The sequence below is a fragment of the Moschus berezovskii genome, chromosome 1 (genome assembly GCF_049115385.1).
Source record: "Moschus berezovskii isolate FMDL1 chromosome 1, NW_MosBer_1.0, whole genome shotgun sequence".
Classification (NCBI taxonomy): Eukaryota; Metazoa; Chordata; class Mammalia; order Artiodactyla; family Moschidae; genus Moschus; species Moschus berezovskii.
The window spans coordinates 104,914,992-104,932,610 of NC_142460.1; the positions used below are offsets into that span (position 1 = coordinate 104,914,992).

Here is a 17,619-nt window from a genome sequence, read left to right on the forward strand (position 1 = left end):
TGGCGGGAGTAGTGCGGACACGGGTCTTGCTCTCCAGGAAAGACAGGCATGAACGCAGATATCAACACGGGCGAAGTGTTATGCTGGGCTGGGGAGGTGAGGTGCGGAAGAGACATGGCGCGGGCAGAAAGAAACGTTACTTTTCTGGGCAAACGTTCGATTCACATTAGCGCCTTTGCGCCCCGGGCTAAGTATGTACTGAGGAGTAAGAATTTTCCTGCTCGTATGGAGTGTGCACTCCATCAGGGAAGACAGATGTGAAAACAGGAAATTTTCGAGGCGTAAACAAGGACTCAGACAACTCCTGTCAGCGCTCAGTCCGTTGGGACACGTGGCGCCGGGATCGGAACCTAAGTACCAAAGAGTCGGGCTTCCGGGGCAGCGGGCCCACAAGAGAGGCGCACCGTCAAGATGGCGGCAGGCCTGCGGAAACGCGGCCGGGCTGGTCCGGCAACCCGGGCTGCAGGACTGTGCGGGCAGTGGTTGCGGCGCGCCTGGCAAGAGCGGCGCCTTCTGCTGCTGGAACCGCGCTACACGCTGCTGGTGGCCGCCTGCCTCTGCCTGGCGGAGGTGGGCATCACCTTCTGGGTCATTCACAGGGTGGCATGTGAGTGCGCCGAGGGGGAGGGGAGGAGGGGGAGGGAGACCGAACCCCCACTCAAAACTGGGACCCACATTCGGAGCTCAAACTTAGACCCCTGATCCACTCAGCCATCGATTGCAGACCAATATCTTTTACCCAAATCCCAAGTCTGCTCCACAGAAAACCAAACTCGATCTTAATCTCCCCCAAAAAACCTGGGTCCAAGTTAATGGCTGCTGCTGCTTGTCTCTATGGCTTTGGACACGTCACATCCCTTGCTGGGTCTCAGTCTCCTCATCTGTTGAATTCTGAGGTCTCGAAGTATTTTCTCTGTGATAGCATTTTGTTACAGTCAGTTTGGCATTATTGGTCACTCCTCTCCAGGCACAAAGCACTGGATTTAAAGCTTACTTGCTAAAGACAGTTCGTTCATTACTTATTTACTGAGTGCTTATTATATGGCTAACACCATACTAGGTGCCACGGGTATAGTGGTGAAAAAGACAGATTTCCTACTTGTGTATGCGGACCTGGACAAAGAAAATTACATTACATTATATTCATCATAATGGTACTAGACAAAATTCTATAATGGACAAAGGAGGGCACTTCAGCCAGGCTTGAGGAGTCAGAGAATGCTTCCTAGAGTCCTCTTCCAACAATAAGAGCTAATTCCCTGAGGAAAGAGAGAAAGGGGTGGGGGCAGATTATACTCTAGGAGAGAATCCTGTTTCAGAGAGCTCACATTGAAAAAATAGAAAGTCTACTTCCTTTGAAGAAATGAAATAATTAGAGTTGGAACACAGAAATCAAGTGAAGGTAGTACTAAGAGATGAGATTTCACATCATGAAGGAATCTCTAAGCTGTGTTAAGGAGATAGTATGATGATTAAGAATTTAGAGCTCAAGAAAAAAAAAGAATTTAGAGCTGCATGTGTGCCAATCCCAACTGTTCCCTTCCTAGCTTACTGATCTTGAGCTAGTTACTTAACCTCATTAATTCATAATTTTCTCTTCTAAAATGGGAATAATAAAAAAACCTGGTCTTTATCTAAGAGCCGTGGGGAATCACTGAAGGGTTTTAAGCAGAGAAATGTGATGTTTCTATTATAGGATGAGCTCTCTGGTTGCAGGGTGGACAATAAAATGTAGTGCAGTGAAAGTGGAAGCTGGGAGCCTAATTAGGGAGCTATTGCACCATTGAGGCTAGAGATTGTTACGCCCAAATTGAGCGGAGAAGGATGAGACAGATATTTAGGGTGAAGAATAGGCAGGACTTGGTGACTGAGGGTTGGAAATGAAAGAGAAACACGTATCAAGGATGTTTCCCAGGTTTGTGACTTGGGCAAGTGAGAGGTTAATGGTGCCATTCCTGGAACACAGGAATGGGACCACATTTGGAGTGGAAAGTTCTGAGTTCCATTACAGACATGTTTGATTTTGAGATACTTGGATTCATGCAGAGAATAGATCAGTTAGAGAAGGGATTATGATAGAAATCCCAAGAATGAGCTGGAACTCTGTGCTTTGACGGACTGAGGCAGAGCAATTCTGGACCACGAAGTAACCACACCATCCTGTCCTTTCGCAGATACAGAGATTGATTGGAAAGCCTACATGGCTGAGGTAGAGGGCGTCATCAATGGCACCTATGACTACACTCAACTGCAAGGTGACACTGGACCTCTCGTGTGAGTGGGATCGGAGGTTCAGCGAGGATGGGAAGGGCTGGCTGGATGCCAGGCTGAATAGCTTGACCTGAACTCATGTTCCTTCTCTTCCAGGTACCCAGCTGGCTTCGTGTACATCTTCATGGGGCTTTACTATGCCACCGACCGAGGCGCTGACATCCGCATGGCCCAGCACATCTTCGCTGTGCTCTACCTGGCCACTCTGCTGCTCGTCTTCTTGATTTACCACCAGACCTGCAAGGTGAGTTCTCACCACCAGGAACAGGGGCCCCCACACTGGGAGGGCCGGGGAGTGGGGACGGTTCGGGGTTGGTGAGCTGACCTCGTCCCCCACTCTGCCCACCCCTCAGGTTCCTCCCTTCGTCTTTTTCTTCGTGTGCTGTGCCTCTTACCGTGTGCACTCCATCTTTGTGCTGCGGCTCTTCAATGATCCAGTGGCCATGGTGCTGCTCTTCCTCAGTGTCAACCTCCTGCTGGCCCAGCACTGGAGCTGGGGCTGCTGCTGCTTCAGGTCAGCACCCCTCCCTTGTGGACCCTTCTTTCATTTTCTGTATTTCCATCGCAGCAGAGGGCATAGAGAGTGGCCAGATAGTGTAGGTGAGTTAAGGGCCGCACTCGCATCCTGTGAGTCCAGGATGTGTAGAAAGTCCCAGCCCCAGGCACCTACACACACACCACCCTCTTCCTATCCTGTTTCCTCCAGGCTGCATCTGTGGTTGGAGTTGGTCAGTTGCACTTACTAAGTACTCAATATATTGTTTGCGGTTCAGTCTGAGTGTAGAGACGATGTATCAGCTCCCTATCCCAGCCTCCTCCCAGGCTGCCTTAACCCCTCCAGTCGTTCTGAGTATGAGTGTTCACCCTCTGCCTGGAGCTTGCTGGCAGGGAACGGGGAGCTGCTGTGGTGATGGTCGGGGGTACATGGCCCTGATGAAGCTGATCTTCACTTTTCCTCCTCACTATCCACTCCAGCCTGGCAGTCTCTGTGAAGATGAATGTGCTGCTCTTCGCCCCTGGATTACTATTCCTTCTCCTCACGAAATTTGGCCTCCGTGGGGCCCTCCCCAAGTTGGGCATCTGTGCTGTCCTTCAGGTATTCCCTCCTTACCCTGTCCCCTTTCTGATAAGTGGCAGCCACTCTGTCTGGACTCCTTTCGTTTTTGAGACATCCTCAAAGCCAGGGGACAGAGTTTTGGAGTTGATTCTGATCTGGACAGCCACCACCTCTAGACTTTGATTTCTTTAGCTGTAAAACAAGGGTGTTGAATTAGATGGTCTCAGAGAACCGTTCTAGCTGTGCACATTTATGACTAGATGCATTTAAATATAAAGCACTGTTATTACCTTCTTTGGCCTTTTTGGCCCAAGATTTTGGTCTGGGTGGGTGGGCTGGCTTTCTTGCTACTCCTCGTGGGAATTAGGGAACCTCTGGGATCTATACCCTATCCCCCCTCCCCTCAGTGATTAGCTGAGGGTGAGCCTGGGCAACTCTGCTGATGTCACACTCATCCTCAGGTGGTGCTAGGGCTTCCCTTCCTGCTGAAGAACCCCGTCGGCTACCTATCCCGCTCCTTTGACCTTGGCCGCCAGTTTCTCTTCCGCTGGACGGTGAACTGGCGCTTTCTCCCCGAGGCCGTCTTCCTGAACCGTGCCTTCCACCTGGCACTTCTGACTGCCCACCTCACCGTGCTCTTGCTCTTTGCGCTCTGCAGGTGGCACAGGTGAGAAAGGGGGGCAGTTCCTTGGGCAGACATGGGGGAAAGAGTGAAGGACCTAGGCCTTAGGGGCTGCTTGGGGACATGGTGAGCTCCGTGTGGCCCACTATGAGGGTTTGATAAGTTGTCTCAATGGTTTCTCCCCAGGACAGGGGAAGGTATCCTGTCGCTGCTGAAGGATCCCTCCAAAAGGAAGGTTCCACCCCAACCCCTTACACCCAACCATATCCTTTAAATCATGGGATGGTAAGTCTTGCCCTCTCCAGGTGCAGACAGGGTCCTGGTCAACTAACCCTGAACAGCTGCTGATCTGGGAGAGGGAAAGGAGGTCCCAGTAATAGCTACAGGGTCCATTTGTAGAATTCCTACTCTGTACCAAACACTGTGCTGAGCACTTTACATACTTAAGCGTGTTTTATTCCTAATTCTAAATATCATTGAGTTACCATTATGAGGGGGCACCCTCTGCCTAGCACTGTCCTAAAAACTTTACATATGTTAAAAGCTCACAAGAAACTCTGTTTTATCCTCATTTTACAGATGACAAAATTAGGGCTTTAAAAGGTTAAGTAATTTGCCAAAGTCACACAGCTAGTGAGTGATGGATCCCTAGACCTTACAGCTCTAGATTTGATTGTCTCCACATGGACTGAGGAACGGGTCCAAAGAGGTTCAGAAATTTGCCCAAAAGTGTGTATCTAGGAACTGCAGAGCCGGGGGCTGTTAGACGCCCACCCAGACTTTTGTCCCCCCTACTTTGAAATCTCCCTACCCCTCTGCTCCTGCCCTTGGCCTTGACCACTGCCTACAGATTGTTTCTACCCTCTTCACCTCCAACTTCATTGGCATCTGCTTCAGCCGCTCCCTTCACTACCAGTTCTACGTTTGGTATTTCCACACACTGCCCTACCTCCTGTGGGCCGCGCCTGCCCGCTGGCTCACTCACCTGCTCAGGTACTGGCTGGGACAGCCCTGGGGGAGAGGACAGGGGCACGACTGCGGAGGGGCAGTGGGTGAGCTGAAGAGCTGCAGGCCTAGAGACAGGATGAAACCCAGAGCTTCTCTCTTCTTTCTAGGTTGCTGGTGCTGGGGCTCATCGAGCTCTCCTGGAACACATACCCATCCACATCTTGCAGCTCTGCTGCCCTGCATGCATGCCATGCAGTCATCCTACTGCAGCTCTGGCTGGGCCCCCAGCCCTTCCCCAAGACCATCCCGCACAGCAAGAAAGCCCACTGAGATCCACCTGTTCTCCTCCAGTCCATTCTCGGGACCCCGGATGGGGATGGACTCTGCCCTTCCCAATAAACCAAGTCTCCTATGCAGCCTCCATGGAGGTGCCTGGACCGAGCTGTGAGGGACAGGCACGCAGCAGATAAAGAACTCATAAAGACAGTCCCAAGAGGCACTTTATTGCATAGGATCTGGGGGCTGTGGCTCTCTCCCCTTCTGCTGCAACTGCACAGAGCTCAGAGGGGAAGGGGCAGAGGGTGGGAGGGGTGAGAGAGAGCACAGGCAGGCACTTTTTGTGGGGGCAGGAGGAGTCTGTGGAGGGAATGAGAAGCAGTGGGGACAGGCTGTCGCCAGCCCACCCCTTCCCAGCACCGAGAGGCCGGCTCTGGGCGGCAGTGACTTTGAGTTGGTTGGGGGTGGTGCCAGTCGGAGCAGTGGGTGACCCTCACATGTTTGCGGGGCTGTAGCACAGCAGGTGGAGCTGCAGGTTCTGGTCCCAGTGGCGCAGCAGCAGGAAGAGGCCGCGGGCTGCAGCCTTGAGGTTGGCCAGGTCCAGGCCGTCGGGCAGGTGCTGCGCCCGCAGCCAACAGTCAGCCTTCGCTGCTGCCAGTTCCCACTCGCCGAAGGCCCCCGCACAGCGGTGCTCCAGCCATGCAAGCGCCACAGCCGTGGCCCAAGTCCGGCCCCGCAAGTCAGCACCACCAGGCCCTTCGGACCCCTCTGAGGCCTCAGTGTCTGATCCCCGCCCACTGTCCACCTGGGCTGGACCCTCGGAACCCGAGCTGGGGGACGGGCTGCACGAGGCTGTGGCGCTGCCACCCTGGCCAACACTGTGGGCCAGAAGTGCCCAGGGAGAGGAGGCCGAGGTGGGGCTGAGGCTGGCCCGATGCACAGCAAAGGGCGAGGCGCGACACAGGCGCTCCTGCGGGATGTGCACCGCTGCACAGAACGGAGCGTCCAGGCGGAAGGAGCCGGGCGCCTCCTGCAGGCGCAGCTGAGGAGAGAGGAGGTGGGGGGAGAGGCGGGCTGAGACAGCGCCCCGGCCCTGCAGCGCCGCCCTCCACCTCCCGAGTCCTCACCAAGGGTAGGTAGTCGTGGCCGCTGCCTTCACCGCTGCTGTCATTGACTTGGCCCGTGTTGGGGCTGCAGAGCCTATGGCCGTCTGGGCCTCTGGACTTCCAACGGCCCAGGCTGATCCGAGAGGGAGGCCGGGGGAGTGGGCGATGAGACTCTCCTATGGGGGCTGCATGGTCCCCCAAAGCAGAACTGGAGTTGCCAGTTTGGTCCGGGTCCCAGCCACCTGCCAGAGAGTCTCCCTTCAGTCCTGACTGGAGCCATTCAGTGGTGGTCCCTAAGCCTGTTGCTCCCTACTCCGTGTCCTCGAATTTGAGTGTTACCTTTAGAGTGGACAACTGTGGGCAAAAGAGCTGCATCTACATGGCTTTGAGAGCTAGGAGGGGTACCTGCAGGTTCAGCTGGCTCTGTAAGGGCACAGAGGATAGGGAGAAGTTTGTCTGGGAGGGTGGCTGGTGAGGTGAGAACTGGCACCTGGGAGAGACCTTGCTTACCTGAGCTCTGCACCTGCAGGGCTGAGGGCAGGACCTCCCTGGTGGTAGCGTCCACAGCTACAGGACAGGTGAAGCAAGAAGGGGCAGAGCTGACCTTACTTGTCTGAAGGGCTCGGAGCCAGGACCTCCGGGCATGACCTACGAAACCAAGCAGCAGCGTGTGGGTTGGGAGGGGGTGCACGCCCACCACCCACTCTCTACAAAGCGGCTCACAGAGAAAAAATTCTCTGCTCCCATAATGCCATGGTTTCTTCCTCTGTCTTTTTTTTTTTTTTCTGCGGCACCTTGAGGCTTGTGGAATCTTAGTTCGCTAACCAGAGATCAAACCTTGCTTGCCCTGGCAGTGAAAGCGTGGAGTCCTAACCACTGGCCCGCCAGGGAATACCCAGCCCTCTGTCCACTTTTGAACAGAATGAAGTTCTTTCTTGGGGCCAGCTCAGACTCCTCAACTTTGACAAGAAGTGGTTAGGCTAAACACTCAACCACCTTGTGTTAGCAAGGCTAGGCTCCCTGGCTACCCACAAATGCAACATTCTGGATACAACCCCGAGGAAGCATCGAGTGGTGCCTTTTCCATCCACTCATTGCAGCACTGCCCTGTAGAATTTTCTGTAATGATGGAAATATTCTGTATCTGCGTGATCCAGTGTGGTAGCCACAGGATCCAGTATGTATTATTCCTTAGAGTCTCCACTAAGCATGTGAAGTGTGGCTTGTGGAACTGAAGAACTGACATTTTAACTTTAATAATCTTCCTAAATGCCAGATTTGTTTTTACATTATGGGCACTGTGAATCATTACAAGATGAAATTCCCTCTCTGTTGGCTGCTAGGAAACTTGGCCAGTTTCGGGTCCCCTGCTTGCAAGGGTACATAACCTCATAGTGTATATCTTTAATGTAACCTCATTTTCTGTTTCCTTTTATTATTCCTTCCCCCCACATTACCCTGCTTAATTTTTTTTCCTGATAATGTGGGTGAGCTGCCTCAAATCATTTGTGAGCAAGGTGAGGTACAGTGAGTGATCACACAGACCTATGCCTCTGCCACTCTCTGCCCCATACTGTTTCCTTGAGCCCTGACGGCGCCCACCAGGAACTCACCCCGGTCAGCCCTGGTCTCACCCCCTCTTCGAAGAGCCAGCTGCTCGTTGTCCCGAACCACAGAAGCTGCTGTCAGTCGATGGAGTGCTTGGTCCCAAGCATTATGTCTTTCGGGGGGTGCCGGAGGCAGTGAGCCATCATCCTGAGGCCCCCACAGTGTCTCCAACCCAACACCCACCTCCCAGCACATGGGCTGCTCCCCACACAAGGCCCGGATCACCACATGGCAGCGTGGAGCCTGGGGAGGCTGTACTACTGTTGGAGGGGCCAATTCCCCATTGAGGGGAACAGCGGTGAACAAGAAGGGTGGTTCCATCAACATGTCCCAGTCCATGGGGGCTGGGGAGAGCAGGTTTCCTGGGGAGAAACAACGGTAGGAACAGGGGCCACATGGTGCCCTGGGCTCCACCTCCCCACAGCCTCCTGGGTGACAGAACCCAGCTCCTCCATAACCCTTACCTGAGTCATCCAGGCCCTGTCCCAGCTGCTGCCCTGGCTCAGGGCCTGCCCCATCGGGTGCTACACCCAGAGAAGGGTGCCGGGGGCATCCAGAGACTGGGTTCACCCGGCCTTGGGGGGATGAGAGGCTTCGGCCAGCCAGAGCCACTCTGCGTCGACGGCCCAGCACCTCAGCACTCAGAGCCCCAGTCTGCACAGGAGAAGTGGAGTCCACTGGTCAAGGAGTGCAGAGCTCCTGGCCTGATCAGACATACATATATGACTAACACGCCCTTTTGTCTAAAACCCTGGATGACTGCTCACCACCCTTAGGCACGAGGCCAGGCTCCTTCTGGCCCCTGGCCCCCTTCCCTGTGTCATCTCACGCCATGCCCCATGTGGGGCGTGTTTTTACCCACGGGCTTGTCTGTTTTCACTCGTGTCTTTTCCTTTTCTGCCTGCCTGACTTCTTATTCTTCCAGAGGAGGCTCTTGCTTTCCCGACTCCCTCAGACAGGGTTAGTCACCTTGCCTCTGAACCCCCATAACGTCACACTTCTGTGCTTGTATGCATGTGTCGCGTGGTATCATCATTATATATCATCATTACCTATCTGTTCTTTCAAGCAGACTTAATAGTAACCACTGCACAATCCATGGCATACAGCCAATGGTCAATAAACGTTTGCTGGATGCATGGTGGGATGTGGATTGAATCTCACCTTGACTGGAGCCAGTGGGAATGGAGGCAGGGGACAGGAGCGGGAGCTGGCAGATTCTCCCCAGGCTAGGCTTCGGCAGCCCTGCTGAGAAGGGGGATCCAGGGGAGTGTTGCCCTCAGGGGAGCCTGGGCCCTGGGAGACAGGGGATGCACTGCTGCCTGTGGAGCCTGGGCCTGGCTCTGGGCTGGCAGAGCAGTGGGTGAGCACGTACTGCTCCCGGATGTAGGAGGACTGGAAGATGCGGTGCCATATGGCTGTGTCAGAAGAGGGATTAGGTCCGGGGTCCGTGACCGGGTCTGTCAGAGCATCAGTACCTACAGAGAGGCAGGAGAGCAGATCCCAGCCCTGGCCTCTCCCACCGCCCACTTCTCTAACACACACACACACACACACACACACCCAGGCACTCACTCCGCTCTGAGTCCCCAGCAGCCCACGGGCTGGACAGCTCTGCTGACACAGTGCCTGTTCCCAGTGGCTCTGAGGTGCCAGTGGGCTCAGTGCCAGGGCTGGTGGCAGATGGTGCTTCCTCTGGGGATGGGAACACCGAGCCGCCCAAGCTCTGCCAGCCAGGCTCTTGGCCCTGGAGAGGGATAGACATTGAGGGGAAAAAAAAACTGATTATAGTTATACACGCTATCATTTTCCAAACAGGATTTAAGATGGCTCACTGCAAGAGGCAATAAAGATTATAAAGCAGAAATTAAAATCCAGTACTAAGAAAGGAGGAAGCATACATGCTGACCAGAGCCTTACTATATCTGCTGTGACTGGGCTTCAGGTTTGGCCCTGAGATTCCTGGCAGCCAGGGAAAGAGGCAATCAGTCCATTATATGGCTCTCCCAATCAAAAAGGAGCTATCATGCTTGGTTCTTCTAGAGAGATAAAGCTTTTCCTAATAAAAATAACTCATTTATCCAACTCCACTTCTGTGTCAAGTATCCTACCAACAGCGTGCAAGTCATGAATTTCTAATTAAAACACCCCTATGAAAAAGGTCAGTGTAAGGGGCTCAGAGAGGTTGAGTGCCCCAAATCAAATGGTCAGTACATAGCAGAATTGGGATCTGAGATTTCATCCAGACGATGCTCTGTATGACCCTGAGTGTTACAGGAAATAATCTAGATGTTGCTTTTTATAGGGCACCATGTGAAACAATGAGAAGGTTTCAACAAAAACCTCAAAGCTAATGCTGGTGCTGCTGTCTGTGTGCTTCATGACCAAAGGCATCACTCTGCAGGACAGCTCAGTGGGAGAACTTATGAGGGAGGCAGGCTGCACCTTGAGGGACCCAGTTTGGTCCCTGGGGAAGTCTAGGGGGTAGCCGTAGATGAGTTTGGCAGAGACAGGCTCCAGGAAGAGGAAATGGGTTTTGAAGAGACACAGGGGCTTCAGCCATCCCAGGCCCACCTCCCTCTGCCCCACAACCCAGGCCTACCCCCGGGGGTTGGGACCGGAAGCTGTCCACCCGGAAGAGTGAGCAGTAACCAAGAAGCTGGTCCCCGGGATAGAGCGCGGGGATCTCCCGGGGCGTCAGCAGTGCCTCCGCTGCATCCGGAACAAACCAGTCCACAGAGATGTCACTCAGCGCGGGCTCCAGTGCCTTCCTCAGGGCCTGCACCAGCTGTGAGGAATGACCAGAGGGAGGCCGTGGGAGAGAAAGAGGTGCCACACAGCCAGTGGGGTGGGGAGGCCACCCTTCCGCGGCCGCTATCTGCCCAGTGCCTTGCTGAGGCAAGCAGGGCAGGGGCAGGCTGGGTCAAGAGGAGGAACGGGGGTAGGAACAAGCAAGGAGACGGAGTGTTCAGTCCGAAAGGCTTGGTGTGAACTGTCCTCCTGGCCTGTGCCATGTGGATGGGGCAAGGCTTCTCAAGGATATGGCTCAGTACCAGGACAAAACTTAGGACAAGATTTGGGGAGTAGTCAGAGGCCATGTCCCCCACACCTTTGGCCTCCTGCAGTACCCCCACAGCAGGGTGCCCGGAGACCCCACAACCTGACCAGGAACTGTTTCAGACTCAGTGCCACTTGGGAGAAGGACCTGAGGAGAAGGGAGCAGGGCCCAGGCTCAAGCTCACCATGGGCTGCAGCCTTTCCCCAGGTCTCGGGAAGTAGGCCTGGCCCCTGCTGAGAGTAGACAGACCCTGGAGCAGCTGGCGGCAGGCACGCCCTAACCCAAAGGCGAAGCACCTGAGAAGCGAAGGGGAGCAGCCATGACCTCAGCAGCCCTCTCGGGGGCCAATCTCAGGAGCCTGGCTCTGCCCGCTCCCATCCTACCTGGCTGCCCCTCTGTGCCACCTCATGAGTTCCAGGGTCCGGTGGGTCACAGCGGCCATGGGTGAGGCAGCGGTGAGCAGGAAAAGCTGCCTAGGGTGGGCCCTTTGCTGGGGCTGCCCCAGGGCCCAGTCTAGAGCAGCCCACACATCCGGGGTGCCTTCTGCAGCCTGTAGCGTCTCAACACTCTCACAGATCAGCTGCGCAGCTTCCTGGGGGAAGAAGGCTTGGGCTGGGCACACTGGGCTGGGAAGACTCTGTGTGTGCATAGCCAGTTATTCAGTTGTTTCCGACTCTTTGCGAACCCTATGGACTGTAGCCCACCAGGCTCCTCTGTCCACGGGATTTCCCAGGCAAAAATATTAGAGTGGGTTGCCATTTCCTCCTCCAGGGTATCTTTTCAACCCAGAGATTCAACTTGGGTCCCTTGCATCTCCTGCATTCGCAGGTGGATTCTTGACTGCTGTGCCACCTGGGAAGCCCCTGAGATGTCTCAGTTCAGTCTCAACTGACCCCCAAATCCCTAGGTCACACTCACATCACTGCAAGGCCGGCTCTCTGGGAAGAGGGGCTGCACCGAGATGCCAAACATGGCAAGGTTGATGAGCGTCTGGGGCGGGAGTGACTTCACAGCCAAAACGATGGCATCCTGGGGAGGGCCAGGGAGGGCAGGGTGAGGCAGGCCCCACTGGCACCAAGATCAACAAGGGATGAGGGGCCAGATGAGGGAATCTGGGCAAGGCCCCATGTGTGACTGTGAGAGAGACCCCGGCATGCAAGGGAGACTCAGTTCCTGTGAGAGACATTTGGCCATGTGACTGTGGAGGTACGTGTGAACCCTGGGGTTTGGGATTGGGTGTGACCTAGTGTAAATTTATGTATGAGAGGTGGGTCTTGTAATCTGGGAGAAACACATGTGTGTGAGTATGAGAAGGAGAGAGGTAGGTGTGTGTGTGTGTCTGTGTGTGTGTGTGTGTGTGTGTGTGTGTCTTTGAGGGGAAGCCCCCAGCCCACCTAGATCCACTGCCTCGCCCAACCCCCAGCCCACCCACACCCTGCCCCACAGGCCTTGTACGCCACACTACTGCCGTCCAGCAGGAAGAGGAGCTCCCGTGTAGCTGTGCCCAGGTGTCCGGGCGTGGCGCTCAGGTCCGGGCAGAAGCTCAGCACCAGCACGGGGTTCAGCAGGATGTCCTTGTGGAAGCGTCGCTGCAGGAAGCACACCTGAGCACGGGAACCCCGAGTCATCCTGGGCCAGGCTTCCTGAAATTCCCACCTGGGCTGGCAGCAGGACCTAACCTTGGGACCTTTGTCCATGCAATCCACCCAGATGGGCACCCTTTTGTGTCATCTGAATAAAGGCAACAGCAGAGGCAGGTGGTTGGCCTCTGCCTGTATCAGTCCTACTCCCCATCCTCTGAGACACGTGTCCCCCTCCCTCCCATCCAGGGAGACTTGCATGGGCCTCCTGTGATAGTACTCATTAGCCTGTCTCGGTGGTAGCAGCTACTGAGAACTCCCACTGAGAGTACAGGCCTCTTGCCCATCCCAACCTAAGCCTGCTCCCCTGCTCCTCCTGCATTAATGCAGGCAGAGGTGAGGCCAGGACCCCAGGCCATTATACCTGCCGGTCCCCATCACTGTCCCTTCGCAGCAGCCTCTGGAAATCCCGGCGGGCTCTCACCCGGGCCTCATACTCTGCTGAGCTCAGACTGCCGGCCTCCAGCATCAGGTGGGGCTGGTGGGGCTCTGGGGAGGAGGGGACACAGCTCCATCAGGGAAGCTCCCATCTTTAGACCCCAAGCACTCAGCGCCACCATACTGGGAGAACTTTGTAGGCTCAGCCTCCCTGCACTGTCGGGTCCACCCTCACCAATGACTCAATTGTTTGTCTTTGGGCCCAGAAATCATTGAAAAATGCTCCCCAGGTGGTCCTGAAGCAGGCAGCACTAGCCCACTGTGTGCCCCAGTCTCTCACCACTGGGGTGCAGCAGGATCTCCAAGGCCCGGTCACAGCGGTGGCCCTCTGCCAGTGTGACACAGATGGTGGCTGCAGAGCTGGCATGAGGTGGGGCATCGGCCCGTAGAGCATGAGAGGGGCTCTCCAGTCCTGAGGGAGGTAGAGGCAGGAAGAGGTGATGATCACGCCATCCTAAGCCAGTCCCAAGAGCACTAATATCACCTTCCCAGACAATAATGGGGGGCAGGGGGCAGGATCATGACTGATTCAGCTCAGCTCTCAGAGTCCAATCTACAGGGTAGACAAGGGGCTTCTGCCTGCTTTCACGGACTGGGAGGGGAAATCCCAGGTGTGTTCCTGGCTGGTCAAACAGTTCTATATCAACCAACTGCTGATTTAACATCCTTCTCCACCTTTTGCACAAAGAAACTCAACTTCATCACTTGGACTGGTCTCATTGAAAGCATCACTCTTCTCACTGGTGAGTGGAGTGGAATGTAAAGGAATGACATCATTAAGCCTACAGGTGTGAGTGTTGTGTGGAAGTAGCCAGCGGATGATCCCACTGGGAGACTAGAGGTTCCCAGGTCTTAGGTCCCCATCTTCTTTTTGTTCTGTGTTCCTCCCGTCCCTGAGCCTTGAGTTGTTTCCCAGTCCGCCACACTGGGAGGGATACCCACCTGCCAGCAGGCACGGCCCAGTCACCAGCATCTCAAAAGAGAAGGTGTATGGGGCAGGGCAACGGGCAGGGCCCAAGAACACATCCCGAGGAGCAGCTGACTCCTCCCAGGCTGGCCCTTCACCCTGAGGGCTGCTCATTCCGAAGCAGCTGGTGGGGCTGGAAAGGAACATGAGGAGGGTCACTCAGCCACTACCAGTGTCCCTAGCCCCTCTGGCTGACTGGCTTCAGCCCTTCCCCACCCTGCCAATCCCCCGGGACACCCTGCCAAGGCCCCCTCACCCGCACTAGACCCAGAGAAGCCGAGGGAGGGACGAAGGGAATCACCATAGGCCCAACCTGTCGTCACAGAGCCCCGGAGGCCTGGGGGGCCCCGGTGGGCCTGGCGGGGCCAGAGGGGTGAGCACAGAGGGCAGAGCCACGCGCAGCACCCCGTCAGGCCTGGAGGGCAGCTCCCGGCTGCTCCGCAGGGTCACTGTCATGGTGCCGGCCGCGGCGATGAGGCCTGTGGGCAGCACCAGCGTGGACCGGGCCTGGGCCAGATCCAAGACAAGATGACCTATGAGTGAGGAAAGGGATCAGAGGGTGCTGGAAGCAGAGGAGATGGGGGAATACAGGGTGGGAGCAGGCACAGAATCAGGGAGCCGGGCAAGGAGAACTTTGTGAGATTGGAAGGATGCCGGGCTAATGCATTGGTGATGTAAGATGGAGGCATGAGATGAACGGTGGTAGAAGGAGAGGCAAGCTGATGGCAGAAGGATCTGGCTGTCATCAGGAAACGCAGAAGTGACATCACTGCTAATGGAGAGCTGAGGAGGAGAAGGGGGATGTCCACACCACCCCCAAGGTCCTGTGGGACCCATACCCTCTGCCTCTCTTTCTTTAGCTGCTCCAGCCTGTTCAACCCGTAGGCCTCTTTTCCCTAAAGAATACTTATTGACATCTCCCATTGCCTGGGACCCTTCCTGCTCACAAATACCCTGCTCATGAATGGTTGAGGGTTGAGGACTCCCCACTGCCCACTAGCTGTGGCTCCAGAATTTTCCTTTTTTTTTTTTTTTTTGTAGCTCCAGAATTTTCTGCCCAAGAGGAATTCAGGAACAACAATCTATTTGGAAGCTGGCTAGAGGACATTTGCATACCAAGTATTCCATTTTACTTAGACAAAGGGGTTTGTCTGGGGACTGGTGACATCATGGGCAGCACCGCTGCTGCTAAGGGGAAGATGGCCAGGGGTCTAAGGTGGAAGTCAAAAGCCTACGTGGTTGGGCCCCAGCCTACCTCTACAGCCCTCCTGGGCCTCATTTCCCCAGGATGATCATTTACCCATTCTTCTGAAAAATACTTGCTGAATAAATGAAGGGGAGAAAAAGAAAATGGAAGGAAAAAACGAAGGTAAGAAGGAAGAAAGGGGCTTCTGTCTCCAGCACCTGAGGCTTGGGACAGCACGATACAGTGAAGAGAACACAGTGTCAGGTTTTGAGTCTCTGCTCTGTGACTTCTGATTCTGTCTTTTGGTGACTCTCTTGTTTAGAGGAGCCTTGGTTTCCTCATTTACAAAATGGGGGTCATAATTATACGACTGTGGTGAGGAATGACTGAGACCATATACGGGAAGCACCCGATACGGAAAAGGCTGTGCTGCTCCTCTCGTTGTCTGTTAGAGGGGGAAGGAGAACAACACTTGCATTACACACCTCTCTGGATTCAAAGGAGGTGACACCAGCGACTGAAACCGTGAATCACTATAAACATGAGGCACTTTATCACCACTGCCCAGTATCACTTACTTCTGAACCTTTGCTAACACCGTTGCCCCTGAGTAGAGTGCCTTTTCTCTCCTCTCAACCTTCCTATTGCACCCCGCCCTTCCTTTCAGTCAAATGCTGGCTTCACCGTCTCTGAAATATTCCTGAGGCCTCAGCCCAGAGCTTCCTTTATCCTCCAACTACCTGCTGGGCTTGTGCCAACTCTCAGCACCACTGCATTCTGTCCCTCTTCTTACCCAGATGGTAAACCCCATGTGCAGGAATCAAGTAAATGCACAAATAAATAAAAGAATGAAGTGTGAGCCAGGACTCCTAGCAGAGGGGAGGGCTTCCATCTCCTCCCCCAGCACTCTCTGAGCCCCTTTGTGTCACTTTTTGTGAGAGATGCTGAGACTCAGAGATGACCAAAACCCCATCCCAGGCCCCGGAGCTAAAGCTCCAGAGGGGAGAGCCTGTGGACTGCCTGCTGTGTCTGTCCACCTGGCTGCAAGCCTCGGATCAGGCCTGGCTCACATCCCACCAGCCCCTGGTCGGCGTCAGGGGCCCAGTCCTCCATGGTCGAATGAAAGGGTGAATCAATGAACGAAAAAAACGGTGACGGGGCGGGGGGCGAGGGGACGGGACAGGGAGGGGTGGGATGCAGAGCGGGTGCTTGCAGAGGGGTGGGATGCACAGTGCGTCTGCTCTCATGAGATGGGGCGGGGAGAGCCCGGGACTCACCCTGCGCGCAGCGGCGGGGCGTTGAGGCCCCCAGCGCGGGGCCCAGAGCACTGCAGCAGGCGGCCTGCGAGCGGCGCCGACTCTGCAGCTGGAAGGAGACGCGCCGTCCCGCGGCCTCCGCCTCGAAGCCCGAAACCACTTCAGCCTCGGCCAGCGGATACACGAACACGCCTGGGGCGGGATGAGGGCACAGGCGATGTCGGACCTTGCCAGGCCGGCGCTGTGCACCACCCCCCGCCCCCCGCCCGGGCCTCACCGTCCACCGGCTGCGGCTGCGGGTTGTGGTAGGTGAGCCGGGCCCGCAGGCTGAGGCAGGGTCCGTTGGCGCAGGCCCGGACCCAGGAGTCCGTGAGGGGCAGCGGCGTCCAGCTGGAGGGGCAGTACAGGCCGGGCATGGTGCCCTTGGGGGAGGGGGCGCTCTATGAGGGGTGCGCAGGGCGAGTTCGGGGCGCCCGGCCCCACCCTCCTGAAAGCCGGCGGGGAGATTTTTAACTCCGGCACGAGGACAAGGACCTGCGGGGGGCGAGAGGCTGAGCCCTGGGGCTCGACCTGGCGGACAGGTGGCGAAGGGAGGGAGACCGGGGGTGGGGTGGGGGTGGTGGCGAGATGGGCATCCTCGCCGGTTACCTGGGAAGCCCGGGAGGAGCGCAGCTGCAGGCAGCACGGGGACCGGGGAGCGGAGGGTTAATGTTTAACTGGAGCTCCGGGCGCCCAGCAGCCCCTTCACCGGCTCCTGGAGGGGCGGCGGGGGTGGGGGGAGTGGGGTGTCACAGCTGTTCCATTACCCGCTCCCGGGCCTCACCGCCACCCCAGTACCTGCCGGCCCCCCGGGGCTCCCCGCAGATGCCAGCTGTTGGAAGTGGCGCGGGTGGAGAGACGGAAGATGCTCTGGGTGGGGAGCAAGGGTTTAAAGGGCCAGCATCCTTCTGGGTGCACCTAGACCAGCAAAGGTTAGCAGGGGCGGAGTGTGGAATGGGGAGCAAAAAGGCTGCAGTCTTTCTCTGGCGCCTCAACTGAGAGGGGCTCTGAGACGGGCTGCAGGCCGGAGTGGAGGGGGTTCGGTTGGGAAGAACAAAGTGGGAAGGGAAAAGAAGGGGTCTTAACGAAGGCAAGAGCGGGAGAGGTGACCGGGGGATTCCGTTGGATCTGTCCAGAGCACCTCTCC

General features: G+C 55.9%; 2 protein-coding genes across 9 annotated transcripts; one reads left to right on the forward strand and one right to left on the reverse strand.

Moving 5' to 3' along the window:
- The first annotated feature begins 396 nt into the window (after window positions 1–396).
- ALG3 (ALG3 alpha-1,3- mannosyltransferase) lies at window positions 397–5,384 on the forward strand. Of its 2 annotated transcripts, none has more exons than XM_055418704.1 (9): window positions 397–607; window positions 2,175–2,274; window positions 2,368–2,515; window positions 2,625–2,785; window positions 3,247–3,367; window positions 3,790–3,995; window positions 4,137–4,213; window positions 4,801–4,943; window positions 5,066–5,384. In XM_055418704.1, exons 1-9 carry the CDS (start codon window positions 412–414, stop codon window positions 5,366–5,368), a joined length of 1,455 nt encoding a protein of 484 aa, XP_055274679.1. In that variant the 5' UTR covers window positions 397–411; the 3' UTR covers window positions 5,369–5,384. The 2 variants fall into 2 exon arrangements, with proteins under 2 accessions (XP_055274679.1, XP_055274680.1); XM_055418705.1 differs by having other exon boundaries at window positions 4,137–4,212; window positions 4,798–4,943.
- A 104-nt stretch (window positions 5,385–5,488) lies between these two features.
- On the reverse strand, window positions 5,489–16,849 carry VWA5B2 (von Willebrand factor A domain containing 5B2). 7 transcript variants are annotated; one of them, XM_088838627.1, is made up of 19 exons: window positions 16,711–16,849; window positions 16,455–16,625; window positions 14,305–14,524; window positions 13,967–14,124; window positions 13,305–13,436; window positions 12,951–13,075; window positions 12,395–12,550; window positions 11,865–11,975; window positions 11,330–11,538; window positions 11,131–11,242; window positions 10,491–10,676; window positions 9,464–9,635; window positions 9,053–9,366; window positions 8,353–8,542; window positions 7,894–8,250; window positions 6,791–6,928; window positions 6,620–6,703; window positions 6,302–6,522; window positions 5,489–6,216 (listed from the first exon to the last, which is right to left on the reverse strand). In XM_088838627.1, exons 1-19 carry the CDS (start codon window positions 16,847–16,849, stop codon window positions 5,668–5,670), a joined length of 3,744 nt encoding a protein of 1,247 aa, XP_088694753.1. In that variant the 3' UTR covers window positions 5,489–5,667. The 7 variants fall into 7 exon arrangements, with proteins under 7 accessions (XP_088694753.1, XP_055274681.2, XP_088694742.1 ...); XM_055418706.2 differs by having other exon boundaries at window positions 6,302–6,546; XM_088838616.1 differs by having other exon boundaries at window positions 6,302–6,546; window positions 9,452–9,635.
- Between the last annotated feature and the right edge of the window lie 770 nt (window positions 16,850–17,619).

Excerpts from the sequence above, each read along its gene's own strand:
- VWA5B2 (XM_088838606.1), bottom strand. The coding sequence starts at position 16,849 with ATGCCCGGCCTGTACTGCCCCTCCAGCTGGACGCCGCTGCCCCTCACG. Across the intron at positions 14,525-16,454 it reads GCCCCGCCGCTGCGCGCAGG|GTCATCTTGTCTTGGATCTG; the intron begins GTGAGTCCCGGG and ends CCTCACTCATAG. Across the intron at positions 6,704-6,790 it reads CCTGCAGGTGCAGAGCTCAG|AGCCAGCTGAACCTGCAGGT; the intron begins GTAAGCAAGGTC and ends GTGCCCTTACAG.
- ALG3 (XM_055418704.1), top strand. The coding sequence starts at position 412 with ATGGCGGCAGGCCTGCGGAAACGCGGCCGGGCTGGTCCGGCAACCCGG. Across the intron at positions 2,516-2,624 it reads TTTACCACCAGACCTGCAAG|GTTCCTCCCTTCGTCTTTTT; the intron begins GTGAGTTCTCAC and ends CCCACCCCTCAG. Across the intron at positions 3,996-4,136 it reads GCGCTCTGCAGGTGGCACAG|GACAGGGGAAGGTATCCTGT; the intron begins GTGAGAAAGGGG and ends GTTTCTCCCCAG.